Here is a 19,582-nt window from a genome sequence, read left to right as displayed (position 1 = left end):
TATGAATCTAAATATATAAATATATATGTATGAATATACATATAGTTATATATGTAATATATGTGTGAAAGTATATATTTACATAAATTGAACTATATGTATGCAGTGTTTATCACTTCTTTGTGTGAAATCTCTGTGCCTGAAGATTTCTTTATGGGGAGGGTTTAAGGATTGAATTTCTTTGATAGTTGTAGTACTATTTAGGTTTTCTATTTTTTCTTGTGTCAGTTTTGCTAGGCCCTATTCATCTAAGAATTTGTCCATTTCGTCTAAATCTACTTATTTTTTCTTTTATTTTTTGAGATGGGGTCTTGCTCTATTACTCAGGCTGGAGAGCAGTGGTGTGATGATGACTCACTGTAGCATCAACCCCTCAGGCTCAAACAGTCCTCCCACTTCAGCCTCCTGAGTAGCTGGGACCACAGGTGCACGTCACTCTGCCCAGCTATTTTTAAACTTTTTGTAGAGATGGGATCTCCTTATGTTGCCCAGGCTGGTCTTGAACTTGTAGGCTGAAGTGATCCTCCTGTCTTGGCCTCCCAAAGTGTTAGGATTACAGATGTGAGCCACCATGTCTGGCCCATTTCATCTAAATTTAGGTAACATATTTTCCTATCACTATATTATTATTGATAGGTGCATATAAGACTCCATTATGGCCAGGTGAGGTGGCTCACACCTGTAATCCCAGCACTCTGGGAGGCCGAGGCAGGTGAATCACCTGAGGTCAGGAGTTCGAGACCAGCCTGGCCAACATGGCAAAACCCCGTCTCTACTAAAAATACAAAAATTAACCAGGCGTGGTGGCGTGTGCCTATAGTCCCAGCTACTCGGGAGGCTGAGGCAGGAGAATCACTTGAACCTGGGAGGTGTAGGTTGTAGTGAGCCAAGATCGCGGCACTGCACTCCAGCCTGGGTGACAGAGTGAGACTCCATCTCAAAAAAAAAAAAAAAAAAAGACTCCATTATGGGGATTCTCATAATCTAACCCTATTGTCAGCTCTCCAGTTCTTTTGCTATTATGAATCTTGCTACAGTAATGTCCTTGTATTTGCCTCTTTGTGCATGTCTGTGTGTATTTTTGTAGGACCCATTCCTAGAAATAGAGTTGCTTGGTCATTAATAGTATGCCAATTTAAGAACTTTTAATGGACACTGCCACACTTCCATCCATTAGCACTGCCCCCAGCTGACATTTCTAACAGCAGTTTTTCAGATGTCTGTTTTCTACCCCTTCACCAAACGATAGATGCTATTGATCATTTTCATTTTGCAAATCTTATGGGGAGAAACTGTGTTCTGTTTTAATTAGCACGTTTCCTCCCTTTTCCTTGAGGTAACACATAGTTTTGGGTGCTTATTGGCTCTTGCATTTCCTCTTATGTGAATTGCCTTTTTACTCTTTTCCTTCCTTCCTTCCTTCCTTCCTTCCTTCCTTCCTTCTTTCCTTCCTTCTTATTTTTTATTATTTTTTTTGAGACAGGGTCTTGATCTGTCACCTAGCCTGGAGTGCAGTGGTACAGCTCACTGCAGCCTCGAACTCCTGGGCTTCAGCAATCCTCCCACCTCAACCCCCCATGAGCAGCTGGGACTAACAGGCATGCACCACAATGCCTGGCTAATTTTTCAATTTTGTGTAGAGATGAACTCTCACTATATTGCCCAGGCTGGCCTTGAATTCTTGACCTCAAGCAATCCTTGCACCTTGGCCACCAAAAGTGTTAGGATTTCAGGCGTGAACCACCGTGCTCGTCCTGTTTTTCTATTGGGTATGTAAAATTATACTCAGTTCTCAGGTGGGTAAATGGAGGCTTAGAGAGGAGCCATTACTTGCCCTGGTCACAAAGCAAGGGGGATCCAGGGCTAGGACCCAGCCCCCACCTGAATCCACAGTCAGAAGGATGGGTGTGTGTTGCTGCTTTGACCTTTGAATCTGCATGGGTAGATCTACCTCCCTTTGAGCTCGGAAAGAGCAGGGACCAGGCCTGCTGTGTTCACTTGTATCTTCAGCGCCCAGCCAGGCACTGGGGTTAGAGCAGGGGACAAAACAGGAAAAAAAACCCCTGCCCTACGGAGCTTCTATGGTGGGGGTAGGGTGAGGGATAGACCTATGTTTCACTTAGAGTAATAATGAATAAAGGTTATTTTTAAAAGTTTTTCCAGGAAAAGCTATTGCTTGGCAGGCCCTTGGGAACAATTACTCCAACTTCATTCCATAAAAGGGGCAACTGAAGTCAGAAAGGAGAAGAGATTTGTTTGTCTAGGGCTACATAGGTCACTTAGTGGCCAAAATGGTTGAAGTAAATACGGATGGATATTTAAGGGTCTCCCTTTTAAGATTTTAGTGCTTACAGAAAATAACAGCTAACACTTATTTGAGCACTTACGACGTGCTGGACTCTATTCTCACCACTTTACACATATTGACCCATTTAATCCTCTCCACCTGTATTAGTCTGTCTTCATGCTGCTGATAAAGACATAACCTGAGACTGGGTAATTTTTAAAGAAAAAGAGGTTTCATAGACTCACAGTTCCACGTGGCTGGGGGGGCCTCACAATCATGGCAGAAGGTGAAAGTCACGTCTTACGAGGTCAGGAGTTCGAGACCAGCCTGGCCAACATGGTGAAACCCCGTCTCCACTAATAATTAAAAAATTAGCCGGGTGTGGAGGCTGGGCGCAGTGGCTCACGCCTGTAATCCCAGCACTTTGGGAGGCCGAGGCGGGCGGATCACGAGGTCAGGAGATCGAGACCACCTGGCTAACACACTGAAACCCTGTCTCTACTAAAAATACAAAAATTAGCCGGGCGCGGTGGCGGGCGCCTGTAGTCCCAGCTACTCGGGAGACTGAGGCAGGAGAATGGTGTGAACCCAGGAGGCGGAGCTTGCAGTGAGCCGAGATCGCGCCACTGCACTCCAGCCTGGGCGACAGAGCGAGACTCCGTCTCAAAAACAAAAACAAACAAACAAAAAAGAATTAGCCAGGTGTGGTGGTGGGTGCCTGTAATCCCAGCTACTTGGGAGGCTGAGGCAGGAGAATCACTTGAACCTGGGAGGCGGAGGTTGTAGTGAGCCGAGATCACGCCACTGAACTCCAGCCTGGGTGACAGAGTGAGACTCCATCTCAAAAACAAACAAACAAACAAACAAACAAAAATGTATCTGAAGCTCATAGGTGGCAAAGCCAGGATTCAAATTCAGGCACACTATTTTCAGAGTTCATGGCCTTAGTCAGTGCCCTACATGGTCTATTTGCTGGATCCATGATCTTAAAAAGGATATACCAGGAATGGGTCCCAGGGAGGGAAGCTGGGGGTGGTGGTGGTGGTGGTACCATAATAAATATATTCTATAGTTTGTTAAAGGTGATGACTATAGGGAAAAACTGACCAGAGATATGAGGGGATTGGGTGGGGTGGCGAAGCGGGGAGTTTGTAATTTTACTTATTATTTTTTGAGATAGGGTCTCACTTTGTCACCCAGGCTGGAGTGCAGTGGCATAACCATGGCTCACTACAACCTTGACCTCCTGGGCTAAAGGGATCCTTCTGCTTCAATCTCCCAAGCAGCTTGGACTACAGGCACACACCACCATGCATGGCTAATTTTTATTTTTTTTTTGCAGAGGCAGGGTCTCACCATGTTGCCCAGGCTGGTCTCCAACTCCTAGTCTCAAGTGATCCTCCTGCCTAAGCCTCCCAAAGTGTTGGGATTACAAGCATGAGCCAGTGTGCCTGGCCAAGGGAGTGTGCAATTTTAAGTAGAGTGATCAAGAATGGTCTAATTGAGCAGATGGTGGCTCACGCCTGTAATCCCACCACTTTGGGAGGCCGAGGCAGGTGGATCACCTGAGGTCAGGAGTTTGAGACCACCCTGGCCAACATGGTGAAACCTCGTCTCTACTAAAAATACAAAAGTTAGCCAGGCGTGGTGGCATGTGCCTGTTGTCCCAGCTACTCGGGAGGCTGAGGCAGGAGAATCGCTTGTACCCGGGATGCAGAGGTTGCAGTGAGCCGAGATCGCGCCATTGCGCTCCAGCCTGGGTGACAGAGCAAGACTCCGTCTAAAAAAAAAAAGAATGGTCTAATTGAGAAGATGACATTTGAACAGAGACCTGAAGGAGGTGGAGGAGTGAGACTTATGAATATCTTGGGGAAGAATATCCTGGGCAGAGGAAACAGCCAGTGCAAAGGCCCTGAGGCAAAACTCTGCCTGGCATGTTGGCAAAACAGCAAGGAGGCCAGCTGGAGTGGGGAGGTGAGAGGGAGGGCAGGTAAGGACTGTCACATCGTGGGGGCCTCGTGGGCTATGGTGGGGATTTTGGTTTTTATTTCCTGGCACCCATGGGAGAATTCTGAGCATATAAAAGAGAGTTTTTTAAGTTTTTTTTTTTGGTAGGGGGGAGGGTTAATAGCTGTACTGAGATATATTCACCTACCAAAAAATTTACCCATGTAAAGTATACAGTTCAATGTTTTTAAATATATTGAATATAAAAGACATTCAGTATTTTAGTGGCCAGGCGTGGTGGCTCATGCCTGTAATCCCAGCACTTTAGGAGGCTGAGGTGGGCAGATCACTTGAGGTCAGGAGTTCAAGACCAGCCTGGCCAACATGGTGAAACCCCATCTCTACTAAATATACAACAAAATTAGCTGGGTGTGGTGGTGCATGCCTGTAATCCCAGCTACTCAGGAGGCTGAGGTGGGAGAATCTCTTGAACTTGGGAGGCGGAGCTTGCAGTGAGCCGAGATCACGCCACTGAACTTCAGCCTGGGCAACAGAGCAAGACTCAGTCTCAAAAAAAAGAAAAAACCAGTATTTTAGTATATTCAGAGTTGTGCAAATATCACCACAATGAATTCTAAAACATTTCCATCACCACCTAAAGAAACCCTGCATCACAGCTGCCATCCTCCAACCTTCCCAGCCCCTGGCAACCAGTAATCGACTTTTGCCTTCTATAGATTTGCTAGTTCTGGACATATCATATAAATGGAATCATACAATACAGGCCTTTAGTGACTGGCTTCTTTCACTTAGCCCAGGTTGGAGAGTAGTGGTGCAATCACGGCTCCCTGCAGCCTCTACCTCCTGGGTTCAGGTGATCCTCCTACCTCAGCCTCCTGGGAAGCTGAGACTGCAGGTACATGCCACCGGGCCTGGCTGATTTTTTAATATTTTTTTGTAGAGACAGGGTCTTGCCATGTTATTCAGGCTGGTCTTGAACTTCTGGGCTCAAGCAACTTGCCTGCCTCGGCCTCCCAAAGTGCCGGGGTTACAGGCGTGAGCCACTGCACCCAGCCAGCATACTGTTTTCAACTTTCATCCATGTTGTAGCAGGTATTAGTACTTCATTTCCTTTTATTGACAAATGATTGATAGTCCATTGTCTGGATAGACCACATTTCATTTGTCCATTCATCAGTTGATGAACGTGTGTTGTTTCCACTTTGGGCTATTATGAATATTGCCTCTGTGAGCATTTTTATATACGTGTTTGTATGTTTTTATTGCTCTTGGATATACACCTAGGAGTGGAATTGCTGGGTCATATGTTAACTGTATGTTTAACCTTTTGAGGAACTGCCAGGTTTTTTTTTGTTTTTTTTTTTGAGATAGAGTCTGACTCTGTCACCCAGGCTGGAGTGCAGTCGTGCGATCTTGGCTCACTGCAACCTTCACCTGCCAGGTTCAAGCGATTCTCCTGCCTCAGCCTCCCAAGTAGCTGGGATTACAGGCGTGCACCACCACGCTCAGCTAATTTTTGTATTTTTAGTACAGACGGGGTTTCACCATGTTGCCCAGGCTGCTCTTGAACTCCTGACCTCAAGTGATCTGCCCGCCTCAGCCTCCCAAAGTGCTGGGATTACAGGCATGAGCCTCCATGCCCGGCCTGCCAGGTTGTTTCCTAAAGTGACTTCACCATTTTACATCCCCACCAGCTTATGAGGGTTCAGCTTGCTCCACATACTCACTTGCTATTATATGGGGACAGTTTGAAACAGTGTCCTTTTGGCTGCTCTGTGGGAAACAGGCTGAGGGGGACAGGGAGAAGATAGGAGGTCAATGCAGAGGTCACTGTAATAGTCCAAGCAGGAGGGAACGGTGTCTGGACCCAAGCGGGGACAGCGGAGGAAGTGAGAGGGATTGGATTCTGGAATTGCTTTGAAGATAAAGCCAACAGGATGTCTTACTGGGTGACTTGTGGAGTGTGAGAGAAGGCGGGGAGTCAAGGATGACCCCAGCCCAGGTGTGGTGGCTCACAGCTCAGGACCAGCCTAAGCAACATAGCCAGACCCTGCCTCTAAAAAAAAATGAAAAGTTAGGCTGGTTACAGTGGCTCACGCCTGTAATCCCAGCACTTTGGGAGGCCGAGGCAGGTGGATCACTTGAGGCCAAAGTTTGAGACCAGCCTGGCCATCATGGTGAAATCCCATCTCTACTAAAAATACAAAAAAAGTAGCCGGGTTTGGTGGCACATGCCTGTAATCCCAGCTACTCAGGAGGCTGAGGCATGAGAATTGCTTGAGCTTGGGAGGCGGAGGTTGCAGTGAGCCGAGATTGTGCCACTGTACACCAGCATGGGTGACAGAGTGAGATTCTGTTAAAAAACAAAACAAAACAAAACAAAAACCTCTTCATGGTTGTGCATGCCTGTAGTCCCAGTTACTGGGGAGGCTGAGGCAGGAGGATCACTTGAGCCCAGGAGTTCAGGCTGCAGTGAACTATGATTGCACCACTGCACTCCAGCCTGGGCGACAGGCAAGACCCTGTTTCAAAACAACAACAAAAACTCAAAGATTTACCATCACTTGAGATGGGTAAACCTGAAGTAAGAGCGAATTTGGTCGATGGAATCAGCTCAGTATTGGATGCGTTGAGTTCGAGAGACCCACTAAACACCCAGGCGGTTGGGTATTTGATCCTGGAATTCACTCTTGCCGTTTGTTGATGATTTCTTGAATAATTAACGTCAGAACGGAGTCCGAATCCAGGGCCTCAGTTTCCTCTTCCAAAAAATGGGGACTGTAATGCCTTCAAGCGCTAGGCTGTCATGAGGCTGGGGCACAGGACAGGAACTGAGGTCATCTGCTGCGGTCTGCAGCTCAGGAGAGGAACGGAGGCTGCGCTCACGGCAGGCAGTGTCTGTCTGTCCGTCTCCCCCATCCCCCAGCTTCTGGCCGCGGTGGAGGAGCGGGAGGGAAGACTGGATCGTCACCCTGTCTTCCCCCTCTCTGAGCTGGTTTCCTCCTCGGGGGCTGCCCAGGCCAGACTGCTGATAGAAACCAGCTGCGAGAGGCGCGGAGGCTCGGCACACGCCCAGGCCCCTCCTCGGCGCCGGCGGACCCCGATGGCGGGGCGAGGAGCGCCTTGGCTCCCCTCCCCTCTTCCGCAGCCGGGCCTGGGGCTCTGGCACGTCCGGCGCGCCTGATGCTTTCCAGATGTGGGCTTGGTTTCCCTCCTTTATCTGGCCCCGTTGAGCCCGCAAGGGGAGGGGGGAGGGGGGAGGGGGGAGGGGAGCTAGGGTCCGAGACCCAAATCTCCACCAGGGACTTGGGTCGGGGTCCCCTCCCCGCCCGTCTCCCTTCCCTGTCCAGGCGGTGAAAACCGAGTTAGGGTGGGCTGACTGCGGTAAAGATGCTCCTCCCCACCTCCACCTCTTCCTAGGGCTCCCGCCTTCTCCAGGTCCAGAAAGAACCCCAAGCCCCGTCCATCGGGACACGCCCCCAGGTACACCGAGGGGCACGCCCCCTTAGAAACCCCGCCCCGGACCCCTCCCCTTCGGTCGCGCCTCTGCAGGCCCCGCCTCCGTCGTCGGGTCCCCACTGGAAGGCGCCCTCTGTGCATCTCTTTGTCTCTCTGGCCGCCTCTGCCTCCATCTCTGTGTGTCTGCGTCTTCATCCCTGTCTCTGAGTTTCGGCTTGGGTGTCTCTCTCCTACCCCCGTCTCTCTGTGTCCTGTCTGTCTCTGCCTCTCCTGTCCCTCTCTCCGCAGCGCCCTCCCCGTCTCTGTCTCTCTGAGTCCCTAGCTCGCTCCTTCTCTAAATCTGTGTCCCTATAGCCCCCTGCGTCTCTCTGACTCTCCCTGCATCTCCCTCCCCTGTCTGTGAATTTCTCTGCGTCCATCTTCTGTCCTCTCCCTCCGGTCCCTGGCTCCCTGCCGTGCTTCCTCTGGTCCCGAGTCTCCCTTTCATCTCCCGCCTGGCCCTCCTCCCTGTGGCAACCTCCTCCCTGCGGCCACCTCCTCCCTACGGCCTCTCGGGGCAGGGTGGGCGCCTGGGCGTGCTGCGCGCGCCCTCATGTGGCCGGCAGACGCTGCGTGTGAGCGCCAAAAGGAGAGTGCTGGGGAGCGGGGGACGCTGGTGTTCGCGGTGACACTGGGAAATGGCGTGTGACACCTGGAGGCTGTGTGAGTGTGTACTGCCGGGAGACGGCGTGCGACATCTGGAGAGTGTGTGAGTGTGTACTGCCGTGATGGTGTGTGACTCCAGGAGATCTGTGAGTGTGTAGTGCTGTGAGATGGTGTACGACGCCAGGAAACTGTGTGAGTGTGGACTGCCGTGAGATGGTGTGCAATGGCAGGAAACTCTGTGAGTGTGTACTGCCGGAAGATGGCGTGCGACATCTGGAGAGTGTGCGAGTGTGTACTGCCATGATGGTGTGTGACTCCAGGAGATGTGTACTGCTGTGAGATGGTGTGCGACGCCAGGAAACTGTGTGAGTGTGTACTGCCGGGAGATGACGTGCGACATCTGGAGAGTGTGTGAGTGTGTACTGCCCTGATGGTGTGTGACTCCAGGAGATCTGTGAGTGTGTACTGTGGTGAGATGGTGTGCGACGCCAGGAAACTGTGTGAGTGTCGACTGCCGTGAGATGGTGTGCAGTGCCAGGACCAGGACACCATGAGTGTGTACCGCCATGATGGTGTACTGGTGAGATGGTGTGTGGTGCTGGGAGTCTGTGTGTGACTGATTGATGTGAGATTATGTGCGACAAGGAGAGACTGAGTGGGACTGCATATGTCAGAGATGACATGTCGCTGACTGTGTGTGACACTGAGATTACTGGTGATGCTAAGATTGTGGGTGACTGTGTGTGCTGATGAAAGGTTATGTGTGATTGGGTGTGGGAGAGACACTCTTTGGGGCTCTGTATGGGACACTGAGAGACCGTATGTGGGAGTGAGAGACCGTGTGTGACGGTGCGTGTGAGGGGGCAGTGTGTGTGGCTGTGTGCAACATGGTGAGCATACGGTGCTGTGTGTGTCACACAAGCAGATTCTGTGTGAGAGAGAGTGAGACTGATGACTGATGTACACTGAGAGGTGGTGTGGGCAGGTGTCATGAGAGGCACATAGGGGGCCTGGGTGGGACAGACGCAGTGAGTGTCAGACAGTCTGTGTTGGCCACACTGTGTATGGCTTGTGAAAAAGTACGTGATCCGGGCACATTGCTGCAATCCCAGCACTTTGGGTGGCTGAGGCTGGAGGATCCGTTGAGGCCAGGAGTTTGAGACCAGCCTGGGCAACATAGGGAGACCCCTCCCCGCCTCCGCCGTCTCTACCAAAATAAAAATAAAAGAAATTAACCAGGTGCGGTTATGTACCTCTGTGGTCCCAGCTACTGGGAGGCTGAGGTTGGAGGATCGCTTGAGCCTGGGAGGTGGAGGCTGCAGTGAGCTAAGATCACGCCACTGCACTCCAGCCTGGGTGACAGAGAGAGAGACCTTGTCTCGAAAAACAAAACAAAACTGTGTGACTATGTGTGACACTGAGCTGGTGAGAGATGGCAGCGTTGTGACAGTGCATGCAAGAGTTTGAGGCTGTGCAGGGCACTCGGAAGCGAGAGCGTGAGGGAGGCCTTGTGTATAGAAGGCAAGAGATGATGGAGAGGTAGGAGTGAGTGTGTGAAACGCTGCGAGATTGTGTGGGACTCTGTGAGACACTGAGCCATCGTGGGTAGCTAGGTATGACACCAGGAGATGGGATGCATGCATGTGTGTGAAGGGACAGACTGTGAATGGAGGGAATGTGTCAGATGCGTGTGACACCAGGAGACTGTGAGAGAATGTATGTGACCTTCCATGGTTGTCACTGGACAGGCGACTGGGTGTTACTATGAAATACTATAAAACAGTGTGTACTTGACAGGTTGTATTGGGTAATTGCATGCCACCGTGAGACACAGAAAGTGTGAGACTGGGACAGGATGTGAGATTGAGAGAGAAGTTTAAATGGCATGCAAGGCCAGGCACGGTGGCTCATGCCTGTAATCCCAGCACTTTGGGAGGCCGAGGCGGGTGGATGACCTGAAGTCAGGAGTTCGAGACCAGCCTGGCCAACATTGTGAGACCCTGTCTCTACGAAAAATACAAAAATCAGACGGGCGTGGTGTCAGGCACCTGTAATCCCAGCTACTCAGGAAGCTGAGGCAGGAGAATGGCTTGAACCCAGGAGGCGGAGGTTGCAGTGAGCCGAGATTGGGCCACTGCACTCCAGCCTGGGCAACACAGCGAGACTTCATCTCAAAAAAAAAAAAAAAGGCATGCAAATGTGTGTGACATTTGGAGACATTATGTGTGACACTGTGGTACGTTTGGTGCTCTGAGATAATTTATCTGACTGTGTAGCGCTTGGAGCTGCCATTGGTGGCGGCTGTGTGTGGCATTTGGGGCGATCGTGTGAGGTTGTGTTGAACAAGGTCATTCGTGAGGTTGTGTGGTGCTACCGTGTGACAGGGCAAGATAGTTTGTGTCTGTGTGAGGGACAGTGAGCATGAGGCTGGGGGGGGGTGACACCGAGGTGGCGAGTGTGGCTGAGTGAGCAGCTCTGTGGGACACACTGGAGTGGTTTGTTGTGACTGTGGATTAAATGTAGCGAGGCCCGGGGCCCACCTAGAGAGACTGTGTTTTCTAGTGAGTGTGAGAGAGGCACAGAGAGAGTCACACAAGAGGACAGCAGCGGCAGAGACACAAGGAGAGGGACAAAGATAGGACTGACAGACAAGAGAGAGGGCCCAGAGAGGGAGCCCCAAGGTGGCCGGGCGGCGGGGACGGTGGCTCCGGGAGGAGGCGGGTCCGTAGGGGCTGCGCCCCAGGGGAGGGGGCGGGGCGGGCCAGAGGGACCCAGACGCTGCCTCCCAGCCTCTGTCACCGCCGCCAGCCCGGCCCAGAGCAGCAACAGGTAGGAAGCTCCGGTCCCGGCCCCACAGCTGGTCCCTTTGCCTGCTCCGTGGCCACCGTCTCTCCGCCTGGGAATGAATGAGTGAATGAGTGAATGAGTGAGTGAATGAATTCTTCTGCGTCTCCATCAGCCTGTCTCTCGCTTTGTTCCTCTCTCCCACTTTCTGTTTCCATCTCTCCCCAACCCCTCCATCTCTCTCTCTGTCCTTCCCTTCTTTCCTCTGTCCCTCTATCTCCCCGTCTCTGTTCCTTTATCTCCTTGGTGTCTCTGCTCCTTCCTCCCTCCCCCCTTCCTCCATTTCCCCTTCTCTCTCCTTCGTCCCTCCCTCCATCACCCCATCCTCTCCCACCCCATCCGTCCATCTCCTCCATCCTCTCCCACCCCACACCCCCTCCCTCCATCTCCCCATCCTCTCCCACCCCACACCCCCTCCCTCCATCTCCCCATCCTCTCCCACCCCACACCCCCTCCCTCCATCTCCCCTGCTCTGTCCCCTCTGTCCCTTTGTCCCCTCGGTGCCTGTCGCCTTGTATCACCCTGTTCCTTGCTCCCCCCTTCATTTGTCCCTCTATTTTCTCCTCCATCACTTCATTCCTCCCCCAGTCTCTCCCTCTCTCTATTCCTCCCTGTCTCTTCATTTCTCCCGTGCCTCAGTCTCTCCCTCCATTACTCTGTCTCTGCCTCTGCGCGTCCCGTTGTCCCTCTGTCCATCCGATAGGCCTCTCCTCAGGTGCCCGAGTTGGGCTCCCCCAACCCTCTCCCCTGGCTGCTAATGAGCAGAGGAGGCTTTGAGGTGACCAGGGCTAGGGTGGGGGGGCTCCCTGAGGGTGGCGGAGGGGGCAGCTGCTGCCAAGGCCCTAATGAGGCCCCCTCTGTGCCCCTCCCGCCGCGATCTTAATTCCCAGTTCTCCCTGGAGCCACTGCTAATTGGCCTGGGGGAGGGGCCCCCCTCCTGGCTCTCGCTCTGCCCCCGGGGGTGAGGACACCTGGATTCTGATCCAGCACCTGTGGCCCTGTCCTTCTGTCTCAGCCTCCCATCTGTGCGCCCCTCCTTCCCTCCCTCGCCCCTCCCTGCTCTCTCCCCACCTGCCTTAGCTACCTCCATCCGTGCACCCCTCCATCGCTCCTCTTGTTCCTGTCCCCTTCATCTGTCCCTCCCTCCACCAGCCCCTGGCCACCCCATTCACGCGCCCTTCCACCCTCGCACCTGTTACCGGGGCCCGCCCTCTCGCCCCCACCTCGGGACCCAGACGTATCCTAACCTACCCCCACAGCCCCCACTCCCGCGCGTCTTTTAACCCCTTCCCCGCCGCAACCATGTCCAACAACATGGCCAAGATTGCCGAGGCCCGCAAGACGGTGGAACAGCTGAAGCTGGAGGTGAACATCGACCGCATGAAGGTGCTGGGTCGGGGTGGGGAATAGGGCGGGGGTTCTGGGCCTGCGGTCTGTCCGGGGCTGTGTCGGCCCGGTCCGGAGCCATAGTGCAAGGATGCCCCTGGGAACAGGGCTGGGCAGCGCAGGATGAGGGGCCAGGACGAGGGGAGGGGCAGAACAGGGGAGGGGCCAGGACGAGGAGAGGGGTGGGGCAGGGGAGGGGCCAGGACGAGGGGGCGGAGTAAGACAAGGGGAAAGGCCTGTATGGGGCGGGGCAAGGTGGGAGGAGGGGACAGGGCAAGAGGCGGGGCCTAAGTGGGCGGCTCCAAGGAGCCGGGCAGGGCGGTGACATCTCCACCCGGGTGCTCGCAGGTGTCGCAGGCAGCAGCCGAACTCCTGGCTTTCTGCGAGACGCATGCCAAAGATGACCCGCTGGTGACGCCAGTACCCGCCGCGGAGAACCCCTTCCGCGACAAGCGCCTCTTTTGTGTTCTGCTCTGAGCCCTCCGGACAGCTTACCCTCCCCTGCCAATGTGTGGATCCAATAAACTTGGTAACTGTGGTGGTGCCTGTGCTTTCAGGGAGACTGAGGCACGCACAGAGCTTGGGGCCACCGTAGGGGAAGCTGTGTCCGTTCTCATTCCTTCTGAGTGTGTGTGTTGGGGGTAGGGGTGGACGTGGAGGGAGTACCGACTCCACCAAAGCTTCGGAGGAGATGAGTATTCGGTGCTCTCTCCTCCACGGTCGATCCTGAACTTAATGGTCCCGACAGCCCCAGAAGACAGCTAACTACTTGTATGATACCCAAGAGGAAACTGAGCCAAAGGAAGTCCTTTATTCAGAGTCACAAAGCTAGGCGGTAACAGGGCGCTGACGGGGGTACTCTAGTGCCCCCTGAACCCCTCCGCCATCCTCTCTCCTCTCCTCCCCACTGGCTGGGACATTCTTAGGGTCCCCAGTCCCCATCCCACACTTCTCACCCCCTTAACGACTCCTGTTTTCACACCTGGTTCCCCTCTACCGCAGGCCCGCTTCTGTCCTAAAGCCCTGCACTTTTTCTCTGCTCACTTGTTCATTCATTCATTCATTCTTCCAAACACTCCCTGAGTACCTACTCTCTGACCAGCGCTGGGCAATGCTAGGGACATGGCTGTGACCAAGACAGCCTTGGCTCTGCCCTGCCCTGCTCTCTTGGGGCTCAGAGTCCAGTAGGAGAGAAAGACCTGTCCCCAGATGGTAAAAACCCAGAGTGCGCAGTGCTGGGTGGGGGAGCGCAGAGATGACTCCTGACTCAGCTTGGAGGTAAGGGAGGGCTTCCTGGAGGAGGTGACATCTGAGCTGGAACATGGTGGTAATAAAATTTGGGGACCCAGAAGAGAGAAACATGGCTAGAGGGAGGGAGAGGAAAGAAAATAATGAGTACATTCCTTCATTCTTCTTGTATTTCATCATTTTTCTGGAGACAAAGGGATGACTATGACAGCTCTGGTTCCTGCCCTCTGTTTTCCAATTCACATACTGCTGGCCTGCAGGACATATGTAGCTTGCAGATCTATCTATCTATCTATCTATCTATCTATCTATCTATCTATCTATCTATCTATAGAGAGAGACAGAAAGAGAGAGAGAGACGGAATCTCGCTCTGTCACCCAGGCTGGAGTGCAGCAGCAGGATCTTGGCACACTGCAACCTCCGCCTCCCAGGTTCAAGGAATTCTCCTGCCTCAGCCTCCCAAGTAGCTGGGATTATAGGCATGCACCATCACGCCCAGCTAATTTTTGTATTTTTAGTACAGACGGAGCTTCACCATGTTGGCCAGGCTGGTCTTGAACTCCTGACCTCAAGTGATCCGCCTGCCTCGGCCTCCCAAGTGCTGGGATTACAAGCGTGACCCACCCGCCCGGCCGCAGTTATGTTTTTATGGCTTTACATGATGTTTAAAGATGTTCTTGACTTGGCTGCCAATTGACAAACACAGATATTTCACATCAAAGTCCATATTCCTCTGGAATTGCAAAGGCTTCTTTGAAATTGTAAGGTCTGGTGACGCATAGGCTGTGAGACGGGGCCTGGGCTTTCCAGCTCACCAAAGTCCCCACCATGCCCTATTGTCTTCTGGTCAAGGAAGCTGGGGACCAATTGCCATTTAACCTGAAGCCTGTGTCGGGGGCTTCTTATGGAGGAATGAGAAATAAAATGGCTGGGCGTGGTGGGTCACGCCTATAAATCCAGCACTTTGAGAGGCCGAGGTGGGCAAATCACTTGAGGTCAGGGGTTCAAGATTAGCCTGGCCAACATGGTGAAACCCCGCCTCTACTAAGAAGACAAAAATTAGCTGGGCATGGTGGCATGAACGTGTAATCCCAGCTACTCAGGAGGCTGAGGTAGGAGAATCGCTTGAACCTGGGAGGTGGAGGTTGCAGTGAGACAAGATCACGCCACTGCACTCCAGCCTGGGCAATAGAGTGAGACTCTACTTCAAAAGAAAAAAGAAAAGAAAAGAAAAGAAAAATGAAATGTTCTGTGTCTCCATTGAAAATGGGGAGAATGCAGGTCAGGGAAGCTGTGGGTTTGGCCAATTATTTTACCTGGTTGGCCCAAGGGCCTGAGGATCACTCCCTCTCCTCTCCCTCATCTCTTCTTATCTTGTCTAATACTCAGGCTCCCCAGCTTGGGGCTGGTGGAGGCTGGACCCTGGGTCTGGCTGGAGGTGGCTTGCTGGGCCTCCCCTCCACAGGCGGAATGTGCACAAGTCTGCTCCATTATTCACATTGGATTAGGGTCCCCCGGGCCCCTACTCTGAGTTTCCTGTAGGATCCAGGCAGGAGCGTCTGTAATTACATCTCCCTCCTGCTTCCCACCTCTGAGCTGGCTTGGCTCCGGCCTGGTTGCATCATGTCTGTGGGAGCCCCGGGGGAGACGGGGGACAGGGAGTGAGCTAGAGATGAGCCAGGGTGTGGAGGAGGAGCGGGGAGAGAAGCTGGGAAGGAAGGAGCTAGAAGGATTCCAGAATTCACAGATCCTGCATCCTTACAGCTCAGAACCTGAAATGCAAAGGAATCTAGGATCCCAGGACCTCTGAGGGCTGGAATTCCAGCATCTTTCAATCCTATGGGGCCAAGATCCTGGGGTCCTGCACCCTAGGATTCCAGAGTTCGGCATCTCAGAAGTGTAAGGAGTTCCTGAGCCTAGGCTCTTGGGAGCTAGATCCTTCGAGCCCTGGAATCTCAGAGCTGCGTAGTGCAAACCCTTCCTCCTTCACATTCCTGGTCTTGGGGGACAGAAACTATGGAGATGTAAGCAGCTGAATGGGACCTGGGTTGGGGGAAGGGAGGGCTGGTGGGAGTGGGACACAGAGGGGACCAGAAGGAGGTGTCTTTCTGGAGGAGGAGGAGGAGGATGGGGAACTGAGGCTAGGGGAAAGGAGAAGTCAGAAGTCACAATCCAGGAGGGACAGGGCAGGTCCCCGCGTGCCCAGCCTCCATGAGAACAGATCCGAATAATCTTATTAAATTTACCGCCTTGTAGCAGCACCAGCTTCTGGTCACCAGCTGCTGCTTCCTGCCACCCCCAGGGGTGAAGTCAGCTCTGGGGCCAGGCCCATGCTGGGGTCAGAGACAGACCAAGAGGTAGAGGTGCATGCAGGGCGAGGTGCTTGTTCCTCCAGACCCCAAGGGCTCTCAGCTGCCCTATTTCAGGCTGTCTTCCCTCTGCACCCACATCGCACGCTGCACCCCAACCCAGGCGCTCAGAGCAGCACTTGGCTTGGCCGAAGGGGTACAGCGGGGGAGGGAAAGCCTAGAGCCAGCAGGAGCTGCAATCTTGGCCATAACTTCCTAGGGGAACAGTTCAACAGTCCCATCTTGCTCAATGCTCACGATAGCCCTCAAGGCGACTCTGTTTATCCCCATTTTACAGACAAGGAAAACAGTCATGGGGCCGGGCGCAGTAGCTCATGCCTGTAATCCCAGCACTTTGGAAGGCCAAGGCAGGCGGATCATTTGAGGTTAGGAGTTCAAGACAGCCTGGCCAACATGGTGAAACCCCATCTCTACTAAAAATACAAAAATTAGCTGAGCATGGTGGCGTGTACCTGTAATCCCAGCTACTCGGGAGGCTGAGGCATGAGAATCGCTTGAACCCAGGAGGCAGAGGTTGCAGTGAGCTGAGATCGCACCAGTGCACTCCAGCCTGAGGACAGAGCAAGACTCCATCAGCTGGGGTTTGAGACTGGAATGGGAGTGGGAGGATCTGATGGATGACCGCTCAGGAGAGGCTCAGGGGGTGACCAAGAGGCCTTGAAGGCTAGGAAATGAGGGGATCCCCAGGTGAGGGGCACGGCCCATTCAGAGGCAGGGTAGGCAGGAGACTGGGTTATGCCCCCTGGAGCAAGGTGAGGTGCAGCCACCAGAAGGTAGGCCAGGGCCCATTTGCGGTGGAGGGCAGTGAGTGGATACAGAAAGGAGGCCTCTGGCTCTGGATGCTGGAACCAGCCAAGGCGAGACAGGTCTGGGATACACATAGCAGTTTCTCAAAGCAGTGAGAGGGCACAGCAGGCAGACGGGAGGCCTGGCAGGCACGAGCAGCTGGTGGTGCGTGTGTGCAGAACATGAGATAAGGCCCACTTCCTCCCAGGGCCAGAGCCAGGAGGACGGAAACCAGGGAGTCCGGAGAGGGTCAGGCCCAGGGCAAGCCAGGATCTTAGGTCTGCGGCACTTCCAGATGCAGGCCTGGGCTGGGCGTGATGGGTCAAGCCTGTAATCCCAGCACTTTGTGAGGCCGAGTTGGGCGGATCACTTGAGGTCATGAGTTCGAGACCAGCCTGGCCAACATGGCGAAATCCCGCCTCTACTAAAAATACAAAAATTAATCAGGCATGGTGGCGGGCGCCTGAAGTCCCAGGTACTCAGGAGGCTGAGGCAGGAGCATCGCTTGAGCTCGGGAGGTGGAGGTTGCAGTGAGCTGAGATCTCGCCACTGCACTCCAGCCTGGGCGACAGAGCAAGATTCCATCTCAGAACAACAACAACAACAACAAAAAAAACAGATGCAGGCACCCCTGCTCAGGATCCCCACACTGGGTGGACAAACCTGTTTGAGAACACTCTTCCTGGGCTGTGCCCTCTGAGCCCCTCTGTGTCCCCAGCTCTTAGCACACAGTAAACTGCTGGTTACGGTTTGTTGAATGAATAATATCAACAGCTATTTGAGGGCTTCCTGAGAGGCAGGCAGGGGGAACTGTCTCTTATCTTCACATAACACCCCAACAAGGTCAAGGCAGCCATTTGATGAAGAACATCAAAGCTTTGCTAGGGGAAGTCATTTTCTCAGGTCACATGGTGACTGACTGGTGAGTGGTGGAGATGAACTTCAAAACCCATCCTCAGCCAGGCGCGGTGGCTCATGCCTGTAATCTCAGCACTTTGGGAGGCCAAGGCAGGCAGATCTCTTGAGGTCAGGAGTTCAAGACCAGCTTGGCCAACATGGCGAAATCCCATCTCTACTAAAAATACAAAAATTAGCCTAGCATGGTGGCTCGCACCTATAGTCCCAGCAACTTGGGAGACTGAGGCAGGAGAATCGCTTGAACCTGGGAGGCAGAGGTTACAGTGAGCGGAGATGGCACCACTGCACTCCAGCCTGGGCAACAGAGTGAGAATCCATCTCAAACAAACAAACAACAAACCCAAAAACCATTCTCGGCCAGGTGCCGTGGTTCATGCCAGTAATCCCAGTGCATTGGGAGGCCAAGGTGGGAGGATCACTTGAGCCCATAAGTTTGAGACCAGCCTGGACAACATAGTGGGATCCTATCTCTACAAAACAATAAAAATATTAGCTGGGCATGGTGGTGAGCACTTGTGGTCCCAGCTATTTGGGAGGCTGAGGTGGGAAGATTGCTTAAGCCTGCGAGGTAGAGGTTGCCGTGAGCTGAGATCGTGCCACTGCACTCCAGCCTCGGTGACAGAGTGAAACCCTGTCTCAAAAAAGCTAGGTTGCGCACGGTGGCTCACACCTGTAATCCCAGAACTTTGGGAGGCTGAGGCCAGCGGATCACCTGAGATCAGGAGTTTGAGACCAGCCTGGCCAACATAGTGAAATCCCATCTGTACTAAAATACAAAAATTAGCTGGGCGTGGTGGCGGGTGCCTGTAATCCCAGCTACTCGGGAGGCTGAGGCAGGAGAATCACTTGAACCCGGGAGGTGGAGGTTGTGGTGAGCTGAGATGGCACCACTGCACTCCAGCCTGGGCAACAGAGCAAGACTCCATCTCAAAAACAAAAGAAAACTACAACATAGCTGTGTGCCCATGTGTACACAAAGTCCCACGAGCTCACAATACACACATACACACAATACACACACAAACACAATCACAATGCTGAGAAAAATGCTCACTTAGGTCACGTGGGCTGCACTAACTCTACACAGAGTCACAATCCGGTTACACACCCACAGTCCCCAGCACACTAGCCTCGATCTCTCTCCCCTCCTGGGTGCTGTGTGTCCGTCCCTAATCTCAGTGGTCTCTGAGCTGTCCTTCCTCTTTTTCCCTGCTGCTTCAGGGTCCCCCTCAGGGAGGCCTGGTCCTGTTCCTCGCCATGGGTGGAGAGAGTGTGAGAGGAGGGCTACGGACCCACGCCCCCAGGGCAGTTCCTTCCATAGCTCCGCCCACCCTGGAAGCTGCCCCTGGCACAACGCACCGTGGGTGATTTCTTACCCCAAGGCACCTGGCTGGGGAGTGGAACCCCCGTAGGGACCCTGCTGTGGGCTTGGCCCTGCTAGCTGGGGCCATGGCCAAGCAGGAGGCTGGGTTTCAGGGCAAGGTGACTGAGGCATGTCTGGCGCCAGTACGGACCCTGGGGAACTCAGTCCCCTCACTAGGAGGGAGTCACAGTCACTGCCACCCCTACCTGCTCCTGATGCAGGAACACAGAACCAATCCTGGGGTTGCGAGGGCTCATGGCTCCTAGTGGCATCGGCGGGGAAACTGAGGCCTGAGGCCAGGCGTGGTG

At 53.4% G+C, this 19,582-nt stretch overlaps 1 protein-coding gene across 2 annotated transcripts; it reads left to right on the top strand.

Annotated features, from left to right (window-relative positions):
* The first annotated feature begins 7,841 nt into the window (after window positions 1-7,841).
* On the top strand, window positions 7,842-13,192 carry GNG8 (G protein subunit gamma 8). 2 transcript variants are annotated; one of them, XM_055369813.1, is made up of 3 exons: window positions 7,842-11,188; window positions 12,463-12,589; window positions 12,938-13,192. In XM_055369813.1, the coding sequence occupies exons 2-3, from the start codon at window positions 12,506-12,508 to the stop codon at window positions 13,064-13,066; spliced, it is 213 nt and encodes a 70-aa protein (XP_055225788.1). In that variant the 5' UTR covers window positions 7,842-11,188; window positions 12,463-12,505; the 3' UTR covers window positions 13,067-13,192. The 2 variants fall into 2 exon arrangements, with proteins under 2 accessions (XP_055225788.1, XP_055225787.1); XM_055369812.1 differs by having other exon boundaries at window positions 7,842-12,589.
* Window positions 13,193-19,582: the final 6,390 nt, after the last annotated feature.

Source organism: Gorilla gorilla, chromosome 20 (assembly GCF_029281585.2).
Source record: "Gorilla gorilla gorilla isolate KB3781 chromosome 20, NHGRI_mGorGor1-v2.1_pri, whole genome shotgun sequence".
NCBI classification, from domain to species: domain Eukaryota; kingdom Metazoa; phylum Chordata; class Mammalia; order Primates; family Hominidae; genus Gorilla; species Gorilla gorilla.
Note: the sequence above shows the minus strand (reverse complement) of the source record. Positions and strands in the feature narration are given on the sequence as shown.

What these genes read in the sequence shown, in the direction of transcription:
- GNG8 (XM_055369813.1), top strand. Translation starts at nt 12,506, where the DNA reads ATGTCCAACAACATGGCCAAGATTGCCGAGGCCCGCAAGACGGTGGAA. An exon ending in TGAACATCGACCGCATGAAG is followed by an intron (nt 12,590 to 12,937) that starts GTGCTGGGTCGG and finishes GGGTGCTCGCAG; the next exon opens with GTGTCGCAGGCAGCAGCCGA.